At 35.2% G+C, this 24,086-nt stretch overlaps 2 protein-coding genes across 3 annotated transcripts; both read left to right on the top strand.

The window, feature by feature from the left end:
- Window positions 1-454: 454 nt before the first annotated feature.
- On the top strand, window positions 455-3,572 carry LOC128219867 (uncharacterized). The gene is made up of 8 exons (XM_052927999.1): window positions 455-550; window positions 720-928; window positions 1,216-1,313; window positions 1,535-1,711; window positions 1,894-1,948; window positions 2,335-2,549; window positions 2,721-2,805; window positions 3,003-3,572. Exons 1-8 carry the CDS (start codon window positions 486-488, stop codon window positions 3,230-3,232), a joined length of 1,134 nt encoding a protein of 377 aa, XP_052783959.1. The 5' UTR covers window positions 455-485; the 3' UTR covers window positions 3,233-3,572.
- Window positions 3,573-7,650: 4,078 nt separating this feature from the next.
- LOC128219866 (uncharacterized) lies at window positions 7,651-20,957 on the top strand. Of its 2 annotated transcripts, XM_052927998.1 has the most exons (19): window positions 7,651-7,772; window positions 7,984-8,125; window positions 12,106-12,253; window positions 12,682-12,870; window positions 13,349-13,524; window positions 13,747-13,842; window positions 14,349-14,545; window positions 14,831-15,047; window positions 15,255-15,392; window positions 15,803-16,003; window positions 16,182-16,338; window positions 17,039-17,174; window positions 17,359-17,567; window positions 17,842-17,939; window positions 18,184-18,360; window positions 18,580-18,634; window positions 19,296-19,510; window positions 19,726-19,810; window positions 20,224-20,957. In XM_052927998.1, the coding sequence occupies exons 2-19, from the start codon at window positions 8,003-8,005 to the stop codon at window positions 20,451-20,453; spliced, it is 2,847 nt and encodes a 948-aa protein (XP_052783958.1). In that variant the 5' UTR covers window positions 7,651-7,772; window positions 7,984-8,002; the 3' UTR covers window positions 20,454-20,957. The 2 variants fall into 2 exon arrangements, with proteins under 2 accessions (XP_052783958.1, XP_052783957.1); XM_052927997.1 differs by lacking the exon at window positions 7,651-7,772 and having other exon boundaries at window positions 7,823-8,125.
- Window positions 20,958-24,086: the final 3,129 nt, after the last annotated feature.

The raw sequence follows: 24,086 nt of genomic DNA, 5'->3' as shown, positions 1-24,086 counted from the left end.
AGGTTGACATAGCACACAAGACCCCAACTACAGGTATAGCCAATTTCGTTTTGATAGAAGTTCACTACATGAGCATGTTGAATAATGTGCACAGTATATGCGAAATGGCCATAGATGATCAGAATGGCGATAATGTTAGCACTTCTAAACGCGATTAGATATAAATTGATTATGAGTTAATGAAATGATTGTGATTTTCATGTTCGCAATGCAAGTTCTGGCTAAATTGCCTTGTTGAAAGCAAGGTAGTCAAATTTGGCTTTGTTGATTTGTAATGCTGTGTGTTCCTCGTTAAGCCAATGTAAGGCTTTGAATATTGTGCTTGTAAACAGGGTTACAGTTTTATATTTTGACGTCTTTGCCTAATTAACTGTAATTATGAAAAGGTATTTAAACGGCATTTAATAATTGTATGAGGGCGTAGTTCACGTGGAAAAATGTACCATATGTTAACAACAAGAGAGAAAATATGGAAATTTGCGGACATGGAGTACAAGGGGACCAAAGATGTGGTATCCGTTACTCTGCCTGCCTTCAAGGATAGATTCAGGTATGTTCTTGTCTGATTGGTTCTTATACAATTATATATTAAACCAACTGTATACCGGTTTTAAAACACACTGTGCCACCGCTTCCAAGTATACCACAGAGGCCAATGCAGTGATACGAATGCCGTTTATATTATTAAGTCAACATTTCAATTTTACATTTTTTTTCAGTTTATTTGAACTTGAAATGCCTGCAAACATACCTAAGGAAACTGCTCTAAAGGTAGCTCAATCCTGCCATGAACAAATGTTTAAGACCCCGGTGAGAATGATTGTACGGCAGCATGTAGTTAATCCCCAAAAAGCGTTAGTTATGGTCGCAGGCAGTAAACTTGTGAAGAGTTTCATTGATCAAATGAGGAATGATGGGTACAGTTGTGGTACGTATTTCATGCAAGTGTTAACTGCAATATTCTGAATTTTGTTGAATTACATTTTATCGCTTATCCCACGCCGGATCTGTTGTGTTATTGTTTTTTATCAAATCTGTGATATTCGTGCAAGCTTTAAAATTATGTGCCTTGAAATATAACATGTCAGCCTCGCTTTCTTCATCTATCATCACGTAATAGTATTAAACAAACGAATAAAGACGGTGTGGGTAACATTTATCTGAGTTAAAAATGAACGTACCGAACAACAAATAAAAATACATTTCACTTAATAGGTCCTGATGTAACCAAGCAGTTTCTGCTAAGAGACGGACAAAGGTTGATACTGACCTGCGCTGGAAACATTGCTACATCGTCAGGAAAGAAAGGGATGGTCTGTATGTCTTAACCATTTGCTTTGCTAAGAAAAACAAAAAGTTAATCACCACGTGTAATTTGGAATAAAGGTTTAATGTTGTTTCTACTTGTTTTGGCTGTTTAAAGGCCCTTGCTTAAACTTTTCGTGATGCTTAAGGTTTTGAAATTGCTGGTAAGGATTAGCATAATAACGTGTTTAAAATATAATGGTCGTACAGAAATGATTTTTTAACTCAGGTCAAGATAACATACTTCACCTATATGAACGAGATAAAAGAACCTCTGCAGTTACACGTGATCGACATGTACAAGCAAAGGGAACTCCAGGAATATCGAGGGATCGTTCGTCTGACAGTCGATAATGGGACAGAGTTTCCAGACGAACAATTTGATTTGATTGTCACACTTCCAAAGGTATTTTATTTATGTACTTTTAAGAATGTGTAGCATACTTTACTTCATTTATACTCCTTATACTGTTTTTAAAAGAAGTAACATATTATTGAGCCAACAACACTTGTACTATGTTTACATCTGCTTAAGATTTAAACAAAAAATACTTACTGGTATAGCTGCTGTCGATTTCTGGGTTTTAGATTGAGAGACAAAAGACGATATTTCAAGGGACACGCGTTCGATTTCCGTACTATCGTAAGTCGTATCTCATGTGTAATTTTATCAATTTAAAAGCGAACAGCTAGTGTAAAACAAGTCATTTCTAAATGTTACCCTCAGGTGCTACAAAAGACAGATATTTCATTATAAGCTGTTTATGTCTGTTGTACATATACACGCACTGGATTTTCGTTGAAATATACAAAATACAGTGCAGCAGTATGAACAGCAGCAATAGCAGTAACGTTCATTTCCTGAACTGAACATATACGCTATATTGTCTTTAGTGGATAAAAGTTACCTGTCATTTGATGGCACTTGCTAGATAGCGACCATTCGGCATAAACAAAGATATGACTGCCATGAATATCGCAAATGGCTAACTTTTAGATGTTGAAATAAATATTCAAATGGAATTGAAGTCACCACCCTGGCTGGTTTTCTGAGCCGACAAGTTTGTGAAAATGATGAACACTCTTGGAAGGATGTCCTCCTTAGAATTGTGGGTAATAAACGTGAATTGGAGTCCTTAATCCGGGTTGCAAAGAGAAAAGTTGAAGACGACAACGATGCACCTTCTGTGTGCAGAGTTACTCTGTGTGATTGGATGAAGGCAACTTCGAAAAACGACGATAAGGTTAACTTTTTTTGAAAGCAAGTTGTTGAATAAAGTAAACTCAGTAAGGACAGAATGTTGTAAGCATGTTTTCTTGAGCGAAATATCGTTTATTTTGTTAGATGATTGACTGTTCCTCTGTTAATCTTGCTCTTCTGCAAAGCTGCATGTTACACACGTATCGTTTTCCAGGTTCATCACATTTTAGATATGCTTGACCATCACAGCCTCCATGATTTACATAATAAATGCAGTGCATTTGTACAGTTCCAGAAAGGTACGGCTCGGGTTATGTGTCAATTTCGCCACGTACCTTCTAATCGTTCTACTGCTCACCGTAACTAAATTGATTAACATTTTGATAATTTACGTTGAGTGTCCATTATGTGTTTGCATTTTTTCCTTAAAAGCAATCCGTTTCGTTCACATATTTTACTAAGTAAAAAATAAAAGGTTGTACTTTCCATTTTACAGAGGTGATGACGGACACCGCTCTTTCGGAAATATCGTCAACAACTAGCAAATCTGCTAATGATTTGGCAGTGGACCTGAATTTGGATAAAAAGGCTGTTGACAGATGCAGAAAGGAATATGGACAGGACAATTTAGTTCTTCATCTTTTGTACGAGTGGAGGGAATCGGATGAAGCCATCAAGTATGGCGATCGGGCCTTGGATAGGCTACGGTCACTGTGTGGTGTATGAACTTGGGTATTTCAAGCACAAGTAACGCGGAAGATTAGATGCCACCTCTGAATGTTTCTATAATCGAATGTTTTCCCTTTCAACCAGTATCGCATAAAATGTTCTTGGTGCGTTTCACACGCGAAACAGAAACACGGAAGACATCCATATTTACGCTTTTGCGAAAATAACAAACAATATTTACAAGGTTTTACTCTTTTTTATTGTGATTATCACACCAGTGATATTCTGTTGATTAATTTGAAATCACCAGAGTCCGCTGTATGGCAATTTTAATGCATATAAACAAAAATTCTTAGCTATTGGTTTTTCGTTGTGTGTTACTGTTACTGTCTTGTCTCTCTTATTGTGTGTCTTCTTCATCAGCAAACTTATTCAATATATACATGTAAAACGATGAAAGGAACACTTACTATGTAAGCGTTTGCTGTTAATGAATATATGAACTATGTTTAAATATATTTATGTTTGTATCCTTTTTTATTTACTATGCAAAGTATATTTGTTCTGTAATTATTCAGCATAACTTGACATCAATAAAAAAAATACCGACTTCCTGTTCCATAGCGGAATATTACGAATCGCTCATGTATTGAATTACATCAATGCACATGTTTGAATGTTATACATTACCATTTGGGTATTCGACGTACGTTTTATTTCGATAGGAAAAAAAGCCAGGTGTTGTTTTTATGTTCTTGTTGTTATTTTAACATTGCGCTTTCCCGCTCCAGGATTTTTTCAATAGCTGCGGGGTTCAACCATAGAAGAGCCTCCACCAGTATAATTAACCAAAGACATGTTAGACCTATGTGTCTTGAACCTTTTATACAGATTGGACTGTTGAATAACTGGCATGGTCACTCAGTCTTCGAAAAACTTGAATTAGCTTTTGGTCGGGGCAAGCCGAAAATTGCAAATTCCTAAAACGCGCGCATGAGGTTCTTTTCCCCGTTGTTTTTGAGTTGATATAAACGATATATCAACTAGTTACATTAAATTTACATTCCTAAATTTTTACAATTGCCATTGTTGGAGAGAAATTTAAAAAAGGGTAGTGAGTAAAATAATAGAATTAAAACCTTTAAATGATTCTTAAATTATCATATTACAGACAAGTAGTTACAATCATTTATCTTTTTGAATGTATTCCATAATTCGTATACATGATAAAGGTCCCATCTGTTTATCATAATAACTTGTACGCTTGCAATGTCATTGGTTGGGTTGTCTATTATCTTTTTAATGATTGGGGTAAAAATGCACTATATTGAATATCCCTTTTATCCCTCATATTTTGTAAAGATATTTAAAATAACTGTCTCCCTTTTTTCCATGATAAGATATATATTCGATACATGAACGACCATGAAAAAAATACAAAACCATTTTATTTCCGCCACTCGAGACAAAGCCTCCCTTCTTCGTATTAGTATAATTAAGCTTTTATTGACACTGCTGACTAAACTTATTTGTCCTCATGTTGTCATGTATGTATGACCTGAGTGTAATAACGATATTTGTTGTTTGTTGTTGTTGTTGTTTGTTAAAGGAGAAAAAATAAGTAAGCCCTTTGAGTAAAGGTTGAACCTAAAGACTACTTGAAGGACAAATATATTGCTTAATTAAATCAAAGGGAAACAATCCATACACTCACAAAGGAAGCCACGCAAAAAGCAAATATAAAACATATATTTTGAGACCCCACTTTGATCAAAACAGTGTTTTTTATACCGTAATTATATATATTATCCGGTATTAAGAAAAACCCTCACTTCATCCGCCCTAGTCCAGATATTTCCGTGTGTATTTGAAATGTTAACAAAATAATGCGAATATATCTTAATATTCAATCAAACTCATTTAGCCTTTTGTAAAGAGCAGTTGAGTAAACTATTTTAGGCAATCAATATAGGCTATTACTGGTATACAAATACACCCCTCAGCATTCATTCACGATTTTAAAAGTCATGGCCGGATTTAGAAATAAGACCCAATATAGGCAATTATACCTGTAAAATAACCAAATAAGCGTCGATACATAGAATCAAGTCAATTCAGTCAGGGAAGGGAAAGATTGTTTCAACTTTCAAGCGCATTCTTACAATTTGCGATTTATAAATAAATTTTGAGATTAAATGAATACAACGGTTGTATTTAATACAACTAAAACATTTGCTTACACAAACAGCGATTACAACTGACAGTAATGTAGAAAATGATAGCTGAGAAGCGTGTAACTATTTTGCGTATAGCGAATTAGAGCGATGCATAGGTCTCAATTATTGAAAGATACCTGAGTGACGACTAAGGGAGGCGATTGTTGAAAAAGTATTTACCTTCCAGAAACAGATTATACACCTTCAATACAGTGTTTACCTATGAAAATTTCATCTGAATTGAAATTGTATTTATGAACTTTTTGGCAACGTCAAGTTCTGGACTAATCGTATTAATAATGAATATACAGCGCCAAACATTCAACTTGTAAGTATATTTGGATCTTAAGTTGAATCCGTACAATTGTTTAATACTAGACGTACAACACATTACAAGCCCCCCCCCCCCTCCCTCACCTTACAGATCCATTATTCTCCTATATAATCATTATAAACAAAACCTTTTTAAATAATCTTGACAAAATGGAATATTCATATATTCCAATAGTAATTCAAATTAATCCAATTATTGTCAAATGTAGTGTATATTACAATTAACAAATGTTATACACGATGGGGCATCGGCAATCCCTTGAGAACATCATCGTCAAGGGGGTCGAGGCCAAGGACAGGTAAGATCGAACTACGCGCTGAAGGAAGTCTGTGGGACTCGATTTTGTCAGAGGCGATGTCCATAAAGACGTTACGATATGAGGGGTAGATTTTCTTCATCACGTTGGATGGTGCGGGAGATGAGAAGATGTACTAGGGGCTTGATTCGATCTTCCCGTTTGTTGGAGGCCAGGTCATATTAGGTCCTAGGGAGATGGTTTGTGGGGATATGGCTGTCCATTTGCGCTTGCCCGGCGGGATATGGGGTATTCGTCCTGTGATGAGATAGATTGAGGTAACGTTTTCCAGGTGCTGTGTTGAAAAATCTGGAGTTGGAATGTATTCTGTAATGCAAATGTCAGTGTTGGGTTGATTAGATGTCTATGGTTTCTGTTAACGATACGGTGGCGCATTGTGAGTCTTTGGTTAGCAGTCTTGGTGATGGTAGTTGAAGAGAAATAGAGCTGATCCTCCTCCTCACACGCAGGTGGCTGTGAATGGTTTCTTATAGAACGGGGATTGGATAAGAATGTAAAGAAAATGGATGAAAGGGGTTGCCGTGATGGATGAGAATATATATATAGGATTGTGGGACGACGGTTTTATGCGGAATCAATCACATCTTCATTCAAGCAGGTGTCTATGAACGGTTTTTAGTGCGATGGTGATAACATGATGGGAGTATTAAGATTTGAATGGTGAAGGCTTTTGATGATGGATCTGATATTGAAACAGACGGTGGGAATCGAAGATCGTTTTAGTTGAGAGGGAAGAATGGTGCGATTGGATTGCGTCTGTTTTCTTTCCCGTTCACACTTACTCTCAAAAACCTATTGAAACAATTCGTATGTATTGACGCATGAAACATAGATAAGTATTGATGTAGTGTTGTTGACCTTGCAAGATGTTTACCACTGGAACACATAGTTGCAATGTAATTTCCCCTTGTTCATTTTGACAATGCATTTGTTCAGGCCCTTACTAAAAAAATCTTGAATATGATGTAAACACAATTTTGACCCCCTCAAAAGTGCAAAGCCGTACCGATACATATATTGTTTAACGGCTTTGCGATATATACTTCAATTCTCGATTAACACGATATTTCCTCATATATTGACATACAGTATCAAATATAAGTCGCTAAGATTTGTTCACTTACCGTATGGCATTTTCTACTCGTACAAAAAAGTGAGACTATATTTTCGATTAATGTATTTACTATTAGACTGCTAAATTCTTGACAGTGAGACCCATCGATTGTATGATATACTGATAGCTTAATGTATATAAGTAATAACAATTGCTGCTTGGAAGTGGTATGTCGAATAACTTCAAAAGCTATCATAAATTATTTAAATCGTTTTTAATCAAATGTTATTTTATAAACTGATTAAAATCAGTTAATTTGTAAGGTCGTTTTTTTCCATCGATTTCTTATTGAAGTATAATATTCATTCATTAATAATGTATTGACATTAGCAAACCGCAGTTGATACATAATTATAATCTACTCAAAAGCACTTATCAATGGAAATGCCTTTTAAAACTATAAAAGGTAATCGAACACTAATCTGGCATTCAGCTCTTTCTTCCATCAAGAACCAATCAACTCCTCGCGAGACGCGGAAGTTTAATTCATGAGAATAAAATATCATCAAATAAACAGAATGCCGCATTCGCCTATTGTATGTAGAAGAACCGGGGTGAAGACATGTTTGATCTTTTAAGGGCTTGGCTTTGTTAAAGATATTTTATATCCAGTTAAGGTATGAGTTACGATTCATTAGTTATGCATTTCAGTTAGATTTTAGTGATTTCTTAAAACTGGGATTGGTTGAATTTATCTCCGGGTTCAATTGCGATGACATTCAAGCTGTGTATTAAGCTGTGAATCTGTTATATTGGGGTGAATTTTACTGCAAACAAATGCAATTTATATCAATTAACAATAATTAATTATGTGTTAATGCTACTAAGGTATTTGGTGTGACCCAAGATGGCCGACATTGCCGCACTGAAGATTTTGAGTAGCCAGATAGAAAGTTTCCAGAAGCTTCCTGACCCGCCAGATACCCTGAGTGATGCCGAGTTTGATAACTACAAAGCAAGACTGGAACAGGTGAGTATAAAGGACATTTGCTAGAAGATGTAAACAAGTGTTTTACGCACCTTCATAATTATTTCAAACTTTTCAGTAAATATAAAAAGGAATTGTTTCGTAAATATTCATCATGTTATCTTGCATGATTTTCATTTATTATAATAATGCGCTGTATAATTTGGGAAATGGTTCTTCTGCGCTCAATTCTGACGATAATGTAATAAATATTACAGCGTGAGTTATTTACATTGAACGTTGAGGTTAACATAACCAATATACTTAGCATGTTCTTTTGGAAAGAATTTGCTATCATGTATTTGTGAAAAAGTTACAAAATACAAATAATAAAACAGTTATTTTCTCACTGTTAAAATACAATGGTGTAGATAAATAAATACTCATTCTAAACTCAATAAGACTTCGTACACACTCGTTTTCGAAATTTCCTTTGCCTAACTCGAATACAACCGGGACAATACAGCATACCGTAGGTGCCTTATACACACGGTTATTTCCTTATGAATCGATACCATATGTTGCGTGTATATGACAAGATTTACCCTCGGGGCAAATAAATGCATATACACGCAACAACCCACGGGGGTAAATATATCCTCGAGGGTTATTAGGTGGGTTAAATCTCCACCTATGTGTGTTTTTTTTGTCATATAAACGAAAAAATAAGATTTTCCACCGGAGGTATTTCTCTTTTGCCAATGGTTGACAGTAAATAATTTGCAAATCGAACAAAACGGAAGGAAATTGTTATAAATACAAACTCATTATTCTACGAACTTGTTTTGTACTTCCTCGTCCGATGTTTTCTACAAATGTATATAATTATAAAACACACAGAATGATTCGCAATAGTATATTTTGACAATACCCTGTTAAAGCGAGGTTCACCGCTTTTACCAATACAGAAAAAAACACAACTGAGCATATACTGGTAATTATCCCATCAAACGAAACTATGACATGAATTTTCTTCAATGTAAGAGGGTTCATTCAGCATAAGGTCACAATCTTTATGGTTTTATCATTCAGTATTTGAAGAATACAATCACCTTTAAAGAATATATGAAAACTTCTTTAATAAGCTCAAGTCTCCAATTTATTTTGAAACTTCTTAAGCTTAACAGATTTCAGAAGCTTATGTCAATTAGCCAAAATGCATTTTTAAATTTATTTTTTGTAAATAGAAAGTCGTTTATTGTGATTGTTTTAAAAAAGGTTCCCGTTTAGCGTTTGAACTCTCTTCGTAGACTAAGTAGCACGCAAATTATAGCTTTAGTGAGCTTAGTTTAATCCTGAAATGAGGGATTTAAGAAGATTCGAGAAAAGGGGGCCAAAGTTTGTAATGGCCATACTAGGTTGCTACACACAAATCTATCTGATAAAACTTTTTTACTTAAATTGTATTAGAAAATGTTAGATGTTCAGCTGTTCATATTTGTTTCATTAGCTTGAAATATATCAAAAAACACTCCAAGAATAGAGGATGTTTTTTTTTTAAATAGATTACTTCCAATAGTTTAATGTATATACTAAATGGAGCGTGGTATCTTTTAACCTATTGCAAATTGAAAAGTTTTATCACGGTTTAAATGAGCCTCTTAGAAGATCAAATAGCTAAATGTGAAACAAAACACATATCAGTGTTTTTAGAAACATTTTGCGAGGAACATAGACAAATATTTCATAATATGAATAATTATATATTTATAACAATGACTGCCTATGATTTTATAATTATGGTGTATGTTTACTAAAACCAACTGCAAACATCGCGCTACCCCGAGCACAAATCCGTCTTATATTACATGACATACTAGAGGTTGCAAATACCCTACCTCCAGATATGGGGCACATTTTGCACCAGAAGGTAAATTTACCTCAGTGTGTATTTGTGTTTATGTGCACATATTTGCCTTAAGCTAAATCTTGTTAACGTTAAAGCAACTGTATTATGCATCAGATGTGCATTATGAGTGTTTTGTAACCTGAATAAACATCAATCGATCGGCATTAGCATTTGATATATGAAATCAAGAAGATAATGGTTGCACTTATGATAAATTAGTGACATAATGGACATTTTAAATATTACTAAGAAAACAAGACTAGGGTCTACCGAAGTGAGACTAATTCATGTTGTTGTTGTTGCTGTTGTTGTTGCTTTATTTGAGACTAGCACACTATCACACTTATGTATTCCAACAGAGATTATTTTACGTTGCAGTCTGCGTTTTAATCGCATAAGCAAATATATGTCATTTGTCAAGCATTATTCTCATATTATGCATTCATAGATACACCCACAAAAAAGCCAGCGGTCTGCAATACTGTAGACAGAGTTTCAATATTCGGTAATACATTCTTATGACCCTTTCCACTTATGGCATGTACATGTCAGAAGTTTTCCAATAATGCCAACCTTGATGTAAGCCGTTTGATGAATATTGTACACAACCGTTTAACCTTTAGAAACTTTAAAGATATACAATCATAAACTCATACAAAATTGTACTTTGGCAGCATCAAAGCAGTATAACCGTAACATTAGATTGCGATGTTGCACAAACAAGGACAAGTTGTGAACGTGATACGTATTGAATTTTTATTCGCTCATCTGAATTGGTCACTTTTAGCCGCATCAGCCTACAACAGTTTTACTATCTTAGGTGTATTAGAACCGTACTAGACCGTTCTACGGACGTAACATTACTATATTGTCTTTGCCCATCCATTGTCATAAGTATATATTAGAATTCATACTTATGTCTTTCAGCAATTGGTTAACGTACGTGTTCTATAGAAGACCTCCCATTTCCTTGTTGCGATATATCGAAAGCTATCGCGCCTTGAGCTTCGCAAGATTTGAATGCTGGTTAAATTGGTAAATCATGGTCAAATACATGAAGGCATCTTCATAAATCCTGAGAGTCAGGCGTAATCAGACCTAAAAGGGCCACTGTTTTACTATTCTCCAATGTCGTTGAACAGGCATGTTTTGTGTAGAGGAGTCCTTGTGCTACCAGAACTAAATAACGTTTTACACACGTAACGTGTCTACGATTGTAATACGTTTGTACACGCTAGTCTCACCGACATACACCAACCATTGCGATGTCAAAGGAGCCGAAATGCGAAGTCTTCATTCTCATTATTGTATGTGCATTGTGATGTCTGATCGTCTATATACATGATGTGTGCTCGACGAACGAGCATTTTATCATACTTGAATTCTGCTATGAATTTGTACGTCGTATGCTCATTTAAATAATATTATTTATTCATGGAGATGTTAAGATCATTCTGTTCTGATTGCGATAACCATTCCACTGATTTAATGGGGAGTATATTTGCCGTTTTCATGGCCAGACTTAAGGACAATAAGACAATAAATTTGTCATGTAAATCGAAACAGGAAATTATTGCTGTATTTCGCTGATATGATACGTTTTCGCGATCGAAAAATGTCATAGAATGATTTATTGGAATCTATAGGAACAAGCCCAGTAACCAAACATTTGTTAATGGCCCTACAAAAAGGCACATGGTCAAGGCGTAACCGACACAGAAAACGTGTGACACAGCTTTTATATACATCGGACAGACCACAAGAAATCTTTATCAATAAATATTCTAAGGATCACCACCTTGGAGCGGTCAGTAAGAGTTAACTGGGGTTCTATGTCTTCACAACCTCTCAATTGTCGCAACAAATATCAATAGTTTTCAAAATAAAATGTAAGCGTAATCTGACTTGAAAAAAAGTAAATAATAAAGTCAAGCCCATCATATAAACTTATAAACAACATGAAGTACTCCACGACCAGATACAGATATCACCCTCGAACGAACAAATCAAGCTAAATCAATGTCCATTTACAAGCGAATTCAGAAAATCATACTATTTTCGCCTCTGTTGTTGTTTTTAATTTTTATGATAATACATTCGTAAAACACTAACAAAATGTTATGTTTGCTTGAAGTCGATTGGCAAAGGTGTTAAATCCGTTCAAGATGTCAGCGCATACGCTGAAAACATCATCAAAAAGCTCGATGAACTGAAGAAATGTCTACCAGAACAAGTTAAACGAATTCAAGATGCAATCAAGGCCTTGTTTGGGAGACTCGTCGGTAAGTTAACGAAATGCTTAACGGAAAGGCGTATTTATTTTCAAGCATCTAAAGGGGTGTATTGATTATCTAAAGTTATTGTCAAAGATTTTAAAATGAATGCTTATTTAACCGTGTGTATTTTTTATTTGATATTTATATTCCTTCTTTCATTTACCCAATCAGATAATTGACAACTGGCGCCAAGGTAATTGTTAGTATTGTAATGAAATCGTTTCGTCAAGGTTTGTAATGTTACTGAAAGACTATTGTCTGACATAGGTAATTGATAAGATTACTATTGACGTATCACGCTTTGACATCTTTTACGATATTTCAGCTTTGTATATTATTTTGTTACTTACATAAAAAGGAGTAATGGCCAAATAGCGTATACTTTACATTCAAATACTAATTTCCAACCAAGTATTTTCTTGTTCACGTTTTAGTCGTTCCACCCGGAGGTACACTGCCTAACGAGAATTTGAAGTTCATGCAGAGAATACATGAGTTGGAGATGAAGGCGAAAGAGCTAATGAACCATCGTCTTAATGAGCTCATATCTGAGACAGAGTCTGTCTGCGCACGACTGAAAGACGGTGCAGCTCTAACCGTGGGTGATATCGATAATTTAAAAGGTATGAACACGAGTGTCGGATTTGTATGCAACATAAATGTAAACATACTATCCAAAACCAAAATTCATTCCTACAGTTATCTAATCCAATACTTGTGAGAAGACAACTGATAAGGTAGTTAATAGGGTACTTAATGATAGCGTTTATCCTTTAAGTTGATTAATGGCCCTTGCAAATATAATCGTGTTTAAACGTGCAAATTACCAGCAAATCTATTGATAAGGGCTCGTCTGGCACCTCACAAACCCCTAAAATTGCTCCCGAATGTGGGATTCCAACCCTAGTGAATCTATTCCAGTACCAGGGGGCACACAATCCAAGTAGCACCCGCTCTTAAATGAAATCTGCGACAACCCTGTCATGCTCAAAGAGTTTGACAACGTTGACACACCCATCTAAACGTGCACATGACCTAGTCCTACATAAAAAGCCGGTCTTAATGTCCATAACCATAGCGTTTTTGGATATCTGATACCAGGTTGTCTAGAAAGCTGGGAAAAATCAAAACAGGAGAGTTTTGATGAAGAGAAACGTCGCAAAGAAGAAGAAAGACGCCGTAAAGAGCAAGAAGAGAGGCGACGTCGCGAAGAAAACGAGAGGCGAAAACAGGAAGAAGAAGAAAGGAAAAGACAAGAGGAAGAAGAGAGAAAACGGGTATAAAATGATTGTTGTATTATTGTTTTGGCTGTAGTAATGACCGTGATGTAATAGCTCATGATCTTTCAAATTAAGCTTATATACTTGTTCAAATAATAATCAATGCAAAAAATACCTTTCGGCGGCTTACCATTGTTACACTCTATGTTTACATTTCCGGAAAGGTAAATTGATTTATTTCTTTTTGAAACGTAAAACAAAGTTTTATCCCGTATATAGCGCGAAGAAGAGGAGCGGAGAAGACGGGAAGAGGAAGAAAGGCAAAGGAAAGAAGAGGAAGAGCGACAGAGACGAGAAGAAGAAGAGAGAATAAAGGTTATTAGTTTCCCTTCGTGTCAATTCCGAGCCAGATTCACTCATAGTTTTTATTTCATTTTATGGAAAAGTCCGGGCTAATGTTGAAGTGACACTATTATTCAAAATCAATGCATACACATTTTTACAAACATACATTTTGAGTAATAAACCTTTAACTACTTACTAAATAATGCATTGATTGAAAATATTAATTACTGATAACAAGATTGTAATCGTGTATTTAATAGATGAAAACGCAAGAATATTAAATGATTGGTGAATGATAAAAGATTTACTGTGTCTCATAAGGTAGAAATACCGTGTTTTCTTTACATTTTTTCAAATTAAACGCGGTATCCTTCATAAGAACCATTGTTTTCAACATTTATTCATTCTTTTTGGTATATTAAAACGATTGTATTAATTGTGGTAAATCTGATTTGGGAGTAAGAGTGCATCTTTAAGAAACCGCATAACTAAAATGTAATCTTTTTTATATAATTAAACTAAAGTAATACTTCTAGAGAGAGAAAGAAGAACGTTTAAGAAGGGAAGCTGAAGATCGAGAGAAAGAAAGGCAGAAGAAGCTAGATGAGGAGAAATTGAAGCGGGAAATGGAACGACAAAGGCAAGACGCCGAGGCGAGAGAGAGGGAACGGCGAAGAAAGGAGGAAGAGGAACGGGCTAAGAGGAAGGATCCCAACAATTGGGAGCCAATTGTGTAAGTTTGTAATACTCATATACTAGGAGCGACTCTGGAAAGATGAGGAAAAACCATAGAAAATGTCAAAACAAGTTCTTTGAGCTTTTAAATGAACATGTTAAAAACATTATGTCGGTAGTAGCGGTACAAAAAGGACAAGAAAGGGGTAAGGGGGATCATATTCGAATGATTGGCTGTCTATTGTGTAAGTGTGTAAGGTGAAAAAAATTGTCATTTTTCATAGCATAGCATATTAAAATGAAATGTAATAAATGTATGATATATAATGCAATGATTTCTTAGTTACGACCGACCTTGCGACGAAGTTGGAGGAAAAAAGGCGTTTCATTCCGGTGTATGTTGTATGGTAGCAGCGCCTCCGGGAGATATAGCGAGAGAAGATGTGGAATGTAACGCTAGTGACGAACTTGATGACGTCATTGAGATTCTTGACGACGGTGAAAAACCGGCAAGCTCGATTATCAATATTGAGTCAAAGAAAGGACTTCTAAAATCAGAGGTTTGGAAATAACATTTAATTCATATACAATTCGATCTATATTAAACGAATTCCACACAAACAATAATTCATGCAGCTGTTTAAGATTCAGTTGCCTAATAGTAAATGACCAGAGTGTAGCTCGTCTGGAGCACAAACGCCTTTTAGTTAAAGAGAATGAGATTATTAAAGTAGGAGATGAGTTATTTGAATTTCTTTTCTCAACAGTGTCCGTCACGAGTATATATCCCGCATTGCCCAGTCAACAATTCGAGTGACGAGTTGGTCCTGAAAGTTTCTGTGAACGGAAGCGATTGGGAAACAGCAGGGGTTGTTAGCCCAACTCAGGCAATGTCGGAAAATAAGGTTGCATTCATACTGCAGTTTCCCAGGTGTTATGTTAAAATACCAGAATCATCAATATTGCTGTCGTTTTTTCTATTATACAAACTAGTGTGTTATAAACTACCTAAAGTCAATAAAAGCTTTAGGTAAAAAAAAATGTTTGACTTAATTCAGTAATTTTTGTTTGTCCACTTAAAGTTCTTGATACGCAATCTTCGAAAAAATAAAATAGGTAGTATTTAGGACGGAAGACAACGGCAATTTGCGCTATTATACAATGGAAATTACAGGTACAAGCCGAATAGTCAAAATCCAAATGCAAACCCTGATAGAGGGCACACGGCTAGGGCCCAAGCGAATCCGAACTTGGTAAATGAACTAAAGGTTCCTTTTTGTATAAAAATGCACAGATAAAGTTTATTCCTCTTCAGAAAAATATCCCAGTCAGCAATCTCGTCGGCTTTGAGTTAAGCGAGTTTGAGAATATAAAGATCATGGTTATTGCAAGACCACGTGGTCAGACTGTGATTGTCGACAAACCTGGACTGAATTTCAACTCAATTACCGACAAGAATGTCAAACTATTTATGCCAAGAGACGCCTTTCCATCAAGGACTGAAGTTCGGCTGGTTGTTAGTATATTATGATAGTTGTATATTTTATGTAACTACTTTCTGATACAATGATACATGTATAATGAAAACCAATGGCTTTCTAGTGTGTAAATAATATGGCGTAATTTATACGCGTTATGATAAGCTGTTTTTGTTATGTATAATTCAGATGAATGATCTTATCTTGCTTTTTCAGGTTAACCCTATTTCGCCCGAAACAATTGTCCAGAATGCGAAAGACGACAGTCTGTGGGAAAATGTCATGTCGACTAGTTCTATGATATCAATCTCCTGTCAACGAGCGCCTGCAAAGGAAATTGAGGTTGACATAACACATCATACCACAGCTTCAGGTATAGCCATCTTTGTTTTGATAGTAGTTCTTTACATAAACATGTTAAATAATGCGTGCAATGTATGCGAAACTGTCACAGATAATTCAGTATGGTGGGGGTAATGTTAAAGCTGCACTCTCACAGATTGAAGGTTTGAAAACAAATATTATATTTTGTCTTGGAAGGAGCCAATTTTTGCGAGCATCCATGGAAACCAGCTATATAAGACTGCTGGCAAAAAATAGATCGCAGATTTTTATATTTAAGTTAAAAGAATGATGTTTTATGCATACAACATTATTTTTAGAACGGAAATATGAAAATCTACGATTTGTTTTTATGTCAGCAAACTTATATCATTGGTTTGCAGATATTATGCAAATATTTGCTCTTTCCAAGACAAAAAATAAAAAGTTGTAAAAATGGTATACCTGTGAGAGTGCAGCTTTAACACTTTTAAATGCGATCAAAAATTAGTTAATTAAAGGCAATGAAATGATCGTGTTTTTTACGTTCGCGACTCAAGTACTGGCCTTGTTGAAAGCAAGGTTGTCAAATTTGTCTTTGTTGTATTGTAATTTTGTTTGGCTCCCGTAGAGAGTCTGTTAGGCCTTGAATATAGTGCTTCTTAACAGGGTTGCAGTTTTATCTTTTGGCTACTTGGCTAAATTAACTGCAATTATGAAAAGTTATTTACATGGCTTTTCAATGACCATAGGAGGGCGTAGTTCACGTGGAAAACTGTACCACATGTTTACAACAAGAGATAAAGTATGGAAATTTGCTGACATGGAGTACAAGGGGACCAAAGATGTGGTATCCGTCACTCTGCCTGCCTTCAAGGACAGATTCAGGTATGATGTTCTTGTATGGTTGGTTCTTATACAATAATATATTAAACCAACGATATATATATAATCAATACTGTAAAAAAGACACACCTTACCACCGCTTCCAAGTATGCCACTAATACCATTGCCGGGATGCGATTGTCGTTTACATAAAATTAACATTGGATTTTTTTTTTACTTTTTTCAGTTTATTTGAACTTGAAATGCCTGCCAACATCCCTAAAGAAACAGCACTGAAGGTTGCGCAATCATGTCACGAACAAATGTTTAAGTCCCCGGTGAGAATGATTGTACGGCAGCGAGACGTTGATCCACAGAAAGCGTTAGTTATGATCGCAGGCAAAAAACATGTGATAAATTTTATTGATCAATTGAAGAATGATGGGTACAGTTATGGTACGTATTTATCACTACATTGTATTGCTTTACCAGCGCCGGATTTTTTGTGTTAAAGTTTTTTCATCAAATATGTAAATCTCATGCACTGTTTGAAAGTATCTGACTCGTAATAAAACTTCCATTCATTCGTCTGTCATGACGTTTAATATTAAACAAAAGAATTGTGACGGAAACTGGCGAATAGTCGAATTAATATTTTTAAGTGTGAATGACACTTATTTGCGTTAAAAACGAAAACTCGGAAACAATGAAACAACAATTTACTTAATAGGTCCTGATGTTACCAAACAGTTTGGGCTAAGAGACGGACAGAGGTTGATACTGACCTGCGCCGGAAACATTGGTACATCGTCAGGAAAGAACGGAGTGGTTTGTATGAATTTACCATTTCCTTTGTAAAGAAAACAGAATTTTAGAGCACGTGTGATTTAAAGGCAAAGAATCATTGCTGTTGCTTCTTCAGATATTTTTTCTTCTTAGTGATTTTTACTTTTCAAATGTCCTAGCTAGAACTTTTTCATGATGTTAAAGATTTTGTAATTGTCGGGAAGGATAAGCATATTAATGCTTTATAAAACAAGTCGTACAGAAAGGCCAAACTTTTTCAATCCAGGTCAAGATGACATACTACACCTATATGAACGTGATAAAAGAACCTCTACAGTTACACGTGGTTGACATGTACAAACAAAAGGATCTCCAGGAATATTGCGGGATCGTTCGTCTGACAGTCGATAATGGGACAGAGTTCCCAGACGAACAATTTGATTTGACTGTCACACTACCAAAGGTATCTTATTTATGTACTTTCAAGAATGTGTAGCATACTTTACTTCATATTTAATGTATATATTGTTTTGAAGGAATAAACACTATTTAAACATTAAAGTCAATAACATATTGAGCCAAGAACATTTCAATTTGGTTTGTACCTGCTTAAGATTTAAACAATAATTTTAGTTAAGTATTAAATTGAAAGCTGCTGTCTAATTCTATCTCTGTATTTTAGATTGAGAGACAAAAGACGATATTTCCAGGGACACGCGTTCGATTTCCTTATTATCGTAAGTCGTATATCATGTGTAATTTGATCAATTTAAAAGCTAACTGCTAGTGTAATACATGTTACAAGTCATTTGTAATCGTTACCTTCAGGTGGTACGAAGACTGACATACATGTCATAAAAAGCTGTTCATGTCAGTAGTACACATACACTTACAATAAATTTGAATAAATATACAAAATACATACGTATTGTCTTATTTAGTAGAAGTATGGATAGTTGTAGTAGTAGTAGTAGCATTGGCATTGGCCGTGGTAGCAGTAATAGTAGTAGTAGTAGTAGTAGTAGTAGTAGTAGTAGTAGTAGTAGTAGTAGTAGTAGTAGTAGTAGTAGTAGTAGTAGTAGCAGCAGCAGCAGCAGCAGCAGCAGCAGCAGTAGCAGTAGTAGTAGTAGTAGTAGTAGTAGTAGTAGTAGTAGTAGTAGTAGTAGTAGTAGTAGAAGAAGTCGTAGCGGCAGTAGTAGCAGCAGCAAAGTAGTAACGTTTCATCTGTCAACTGAAACCATTTTATTCAGGTAGTAATTTAATACCTGACATTGGATGAGACTTGCTAATGGTTTTAAATAGCGACCATTCGGCATATACAAATGTATGACTGCCTTAAGTATCGAAAATGGCTACGTTGTGGATGGATATCCAAAGTATTTTTAAATGGAATTGCAGTCACCGCCCTGGCTGGTTTTCTGAGCCGACAAGTTTGTGAAAATGATGAACTTTCATGGAAGGATGTCCTACTTGGCATAGTTGGGAGTAAACGTGAATTGGAGTCCTTAATCCGGGTTGCAAAGAGAAAAGTTGAAGACGACAACGATGCACCATCTGTGTGCACAGTTACTCTGTGTGATTGGATGAAGGCAACTACGAAAAAAGAAGATAAGGTTAACTTTTTTTGAAAACAAAGTGTTAAATGAACTTAACTCAGTAAGGGCAGATTGTTGTTATGTTTTCTCGAGCGAACTATCGTTTTTTGTTTTTGTTTTTTTTTTGTTTAACGATTGCTTGTCCTTCTACAAATCTTGTTCCCCTACAAATAGGGTTCCTCTAGAAATAGTGTTCCCCCCAAATATGCACGTTATACACTTTTGTTTTGCAGGTATATCACATTTTAGATACGCTTGACTATGAAGGCCTCTATGAGTTACATAATAAATGCAGTGCATTTGTACAGTTCCAGAAAGGTACGGCTCGGGTTATGTTCGTGTATGTTAACTATGTATCTTTTGAGCGTGTGTCAATTTCGTCGCTAATCTTCTGATCGTTATACAGCTCACCGTAATGTATTTGATATAAAACCCAAACCTCACAATGAGGTATCAAAAGGGCCAGTTTGAATAATTTCCACAAAAAAAAAAAAAAACAATTTGTACTTTGGTATGCCTCTTTGAAGTAATTCTAACTGTATTGGGCTGACATTTGAAATATGAGGTATTTCTTAATCAAGGCGCAAATATTCTAAAGTTCTTATTTAGAATTTAATTCATTTATGTGGAGTGTGTTTAATGTATGCCCCTATTTTTTTCCTGATTGCACTCTCTTTGGTTCAAACATTTTACAAAGTAAACACTCAAAGGATGAACTTACCATTTTACAGAGGTGATGACGGACACCGCTCTTTCGGAAATATCGTCAACAACTAGCAAATCTGCTAATGTGTTGGCGGAAGACCTGCATTTGAACAAAGAGGCTGTTGACAGATGCAAGAAGGAATGTGGAGAGGACAGTTTAGTCCTTCATCTTTTGTACGAGTGGAGGGAATCGGATGAAGCCATCAAGTATGGCGATCGGGCCTTGGATAGGCTACGGGCATTGTGTGGTGTATGAAATTTGATAGTTAAAACATAATTAACGGGGAGGATGAGATGCCACCTCTGACTGTTTCTATAATCGGATGTTTCCCTTTCATTTCTCAACCAGTATCGCATAAATTATTACTGGTACTGTTTACGTGCAAAAAAGGAACACGGAACACATCCATTTTTAGTTTTTAGTTTTTTAACACTGTACGTTCTACATTTTTTGTAATTATCACACCATTGCTATTAATATTGCTTAAAAGTGACCATTATTTTTTAATGTTGTAGCTTATTTTGAATTAACCAGAGTCCGCACTGTACTGTATGGCAAAGTTAACGCAATTATAAAACACAACTTGCTTAATTGTTTTGGAGGTGTGTGTTACTGTTTTTTATATTGTCTGTCTTATAGTGTGTCTTCTTCATCAGCAAACTTATTCGATATATGCACGTAAAACGGTGTAAGGAACACTTACTAATGGTATGAAAGCATTTGGTGTTATATATAATAAATGTATTTAAGTTTATATAAGTACTCGTCTGTATCATTTTTGTTTTATTTTACAAAGTATATTTGTTCTGTAATTATTCAGCATTACTTAACATCCTTGAACAATAACGACTTCTTGTTCTATAGCGGACGATTACGAATCGATCATTTATGGAATTGAATATATTAATGCACATGTATGAATGTTATACATTACAATTTGGGTATTCGACGTACGTTTTATTTCGACAGGAGTCCCAACAATTATCAAGGGCGTTGGTACTCGCTTGTGGGGCTCTTACTTTTTACTGTGGTTTTGTCGAGAATATAGTGTATACTATGGCTGTACTAATAAATGAAAAGCGCCGTGGACCGAGCAACAGCGCTCGTCTGTCTTTAAACGATCATATTATCAAAGCCAGTTTAGGACCGTTCTTTACTACTGCGTATTGTTTCTCGAAACTTGCATACCATGTTTAACTTCGATATCTTGATATGTTTTGAGTCATGGCATAGGTGACACTTTTGGCACTACAACGACTACGCCGACGATTTTCAGTCGTTACACCAATAAAATCAATCTTAAATCTGTATAAACGTCACAAAAGTCACAGAGTTGATAACAAATTCCTTTGTAAAATGGCTTATGTTCATGTGCCCAAATATGTAGCAAATATATGACACAAACATTATTCTAATTTACGACAATAATCTGCTAAGCTTTATATTGAATCCATGTATTAAAGTGATAATGTTATGAACCAGAGAAAAGTAGCAATATTAAATCTATAAATTACCGTCTGTGATACAGACATGATTTGATATATTTTCATAAATAGTGAAATATACGAAGCCTACTGCAATCATTTTGTTTGTAACCATTACACTTACAAGGACATGCTAATATTTTATGAATAATTTATTAATAATGTAGATCGAAAAAAGTGCGTTTAGGAAATCGCAACTTATAAATTATCAAAATGACGGATATAGCCGGTCTGATGATCCTTTGTACGCCAGACGCAGACTACAACATCTACAGGGCTTAACTGGAACATGTAAATGATTAGCATTCGATTACGATTTGCAGGTATATTAAGTAGTGCATGGTGTTTGGAATGATTCAAGGAATCACACCACAGCTATTTTGTTTTAGTCCTAGACGTTGGGGATCAACTTTGGTCAAGCTTACACCCAATATTTAAGTGATTGGGCGGTGCTAGCCCTGGATGTCCTTTACATGCCAGTACCCGGTCCCGGGATCACATCGCCTCCTTTTGGCCCTACAAGTCACTTAAAGTCATATACACGTTGGGGATCAATGGATATGAATGACATGGATGTCAACCCAAACCTTAATCATGTAAACGTATATTTATTAAATATTCTTTCAATATTACATATAGGGGTATTGCATAAAACAGAGTCAAGTCCAATCCTCGGTCAGCGTTCATCAATATATTTGTTTAAACGCTGGACGTCACGTGTTTTAAACAAAACTTTGATCATAAATATATAATTCCCTTCAATCGATATTCTTTCAATATAATAGTTATTGCATACGGCGGAATAACGTCCAGTCCTCTTTCAGCGTTCACCAGTATATGTTGCTGTTTAGTCTATTTGTTTCCTTTTATTTGCACAATGATGAATCTAGTACATTACATAACAGTCCTTTCTCTGCAAATACTACAATTATGATAAATTTCCTGATTGGCTGCTGTGTTTAATGTGTATGTTTGTTTTTTGGTCTCGATATACCTATTTCAGTACGTATACTTATTGGCTTCTAACTTGAAACATGGTGTCACAATATGCAACATCACTTACGACATCGCTTACCTTGATCCACTTCAAAAATGCTTACTTATAGCCTTTATGTTCATATTACAGATTAATAGAATAATAGGTAATACTCAATCACAACTCACTAACAAAGACGTAAGCGAAAAATGGTCTCCCCATTTCATTTCAAGGCATCCTGCATCTAATCTTCCGAAATGTGAAGGAATTTGCATTACCGATTTCGACTCCTTGCATTTGCGAATGTTGATTTCATCAAATGAATTTATATGGATACCATATGTTCATTAAATGAACATTTCCTGACAACAATTCACATGCTTAAATCACTGATTCTACTGAATAATGATATTCGATTTCGACTTTAGAAACCATGCATTCACTTTGGACGTTTGTGGTCATACCTTAAGACTGGGCATTCCCCCAGTCACAAACAACTTTACCAACATTAACTGTTAATGTATAAATATAACCAAGCAATTAAGCATACCAATAATAATAGGTAATAGTCATAGTTTTACAAACTATTCTGTGAAAACCTTTTTTTAAATGACTTACTAAAAGTAATATTAACATTGTAGATCTTTATAGGAATGTTTATTAGAAATATCGGTACTAGGTCCATATATTTCATGCATAAGTTTGCATTGTATGCATGATAAAGTTGTTTATTAAAAATATAACATAAACAGTATAAAGTAATATGCAACATCACATTTAGTTATAATAGATAAAATGTTACAAGAATAGATTTATCTCATACAATATCGTAAAGTGCATAGTGGCCCGTATTAACAAACAACTATTGAGATAAATGACATTCAATAGAAAGGTAAAACATATGACAACAACAACAAAACATACATGACATCTGCAGCTACATACAGTAAACTTACAAGTTTATGGAACTGAGTGTTCTCACTGGCAACCTCTGTATCTCTCAACTCACATCCGTGATAACTATGAAACTGTTTACTTCTGTAAACTAGTATGCAAACAGTAAAACACATGCAAAGGGTTATTTAAAAAGAGCTGCTATCTTGAAATACTGATAAAGAAACAGAATTTACCAAACCGTCCAAAAATACAAAATGCACAACCAATACAACATATTGCAATTAAAAGAATAACTCCCTACAATTCATTTAATATATACCAAACATAGAAATGCTCTATGGAAATGACTCCAGATCTCAGTTAAAACAAAAGACGTAAAATGCGCCAAAACCCTGCAGATTGCTATTCTCACAACATCAAAAATCAATCAAGGGAAGCAGACAACACAAAATATGAGAAATGCAGCAGACAACACTTTTAAAGAATGTTGGAATATTCACAGGGCATCAGTTACGCCTGCCAATCATGAAC

The sequence above is a fragment of the Mya arenaria genome, chromosome 15, assembly GCF_026914265.1.
Source record: "Mya arenaria isolate MELC-2E11 chromosome 15, ASM2691426v1".
Classification (NCBI taxonomy): domain Eukaryota; kingdom Metazoa; phylum Mollusca; class Bivalvia; order Myida; family Myidae; genus Mya; species Mya arenaria.
Note: the sequence above shows the minus strand (reverse complement) of the source record. Positions and strands in the feature narration are given on the sequence as shown.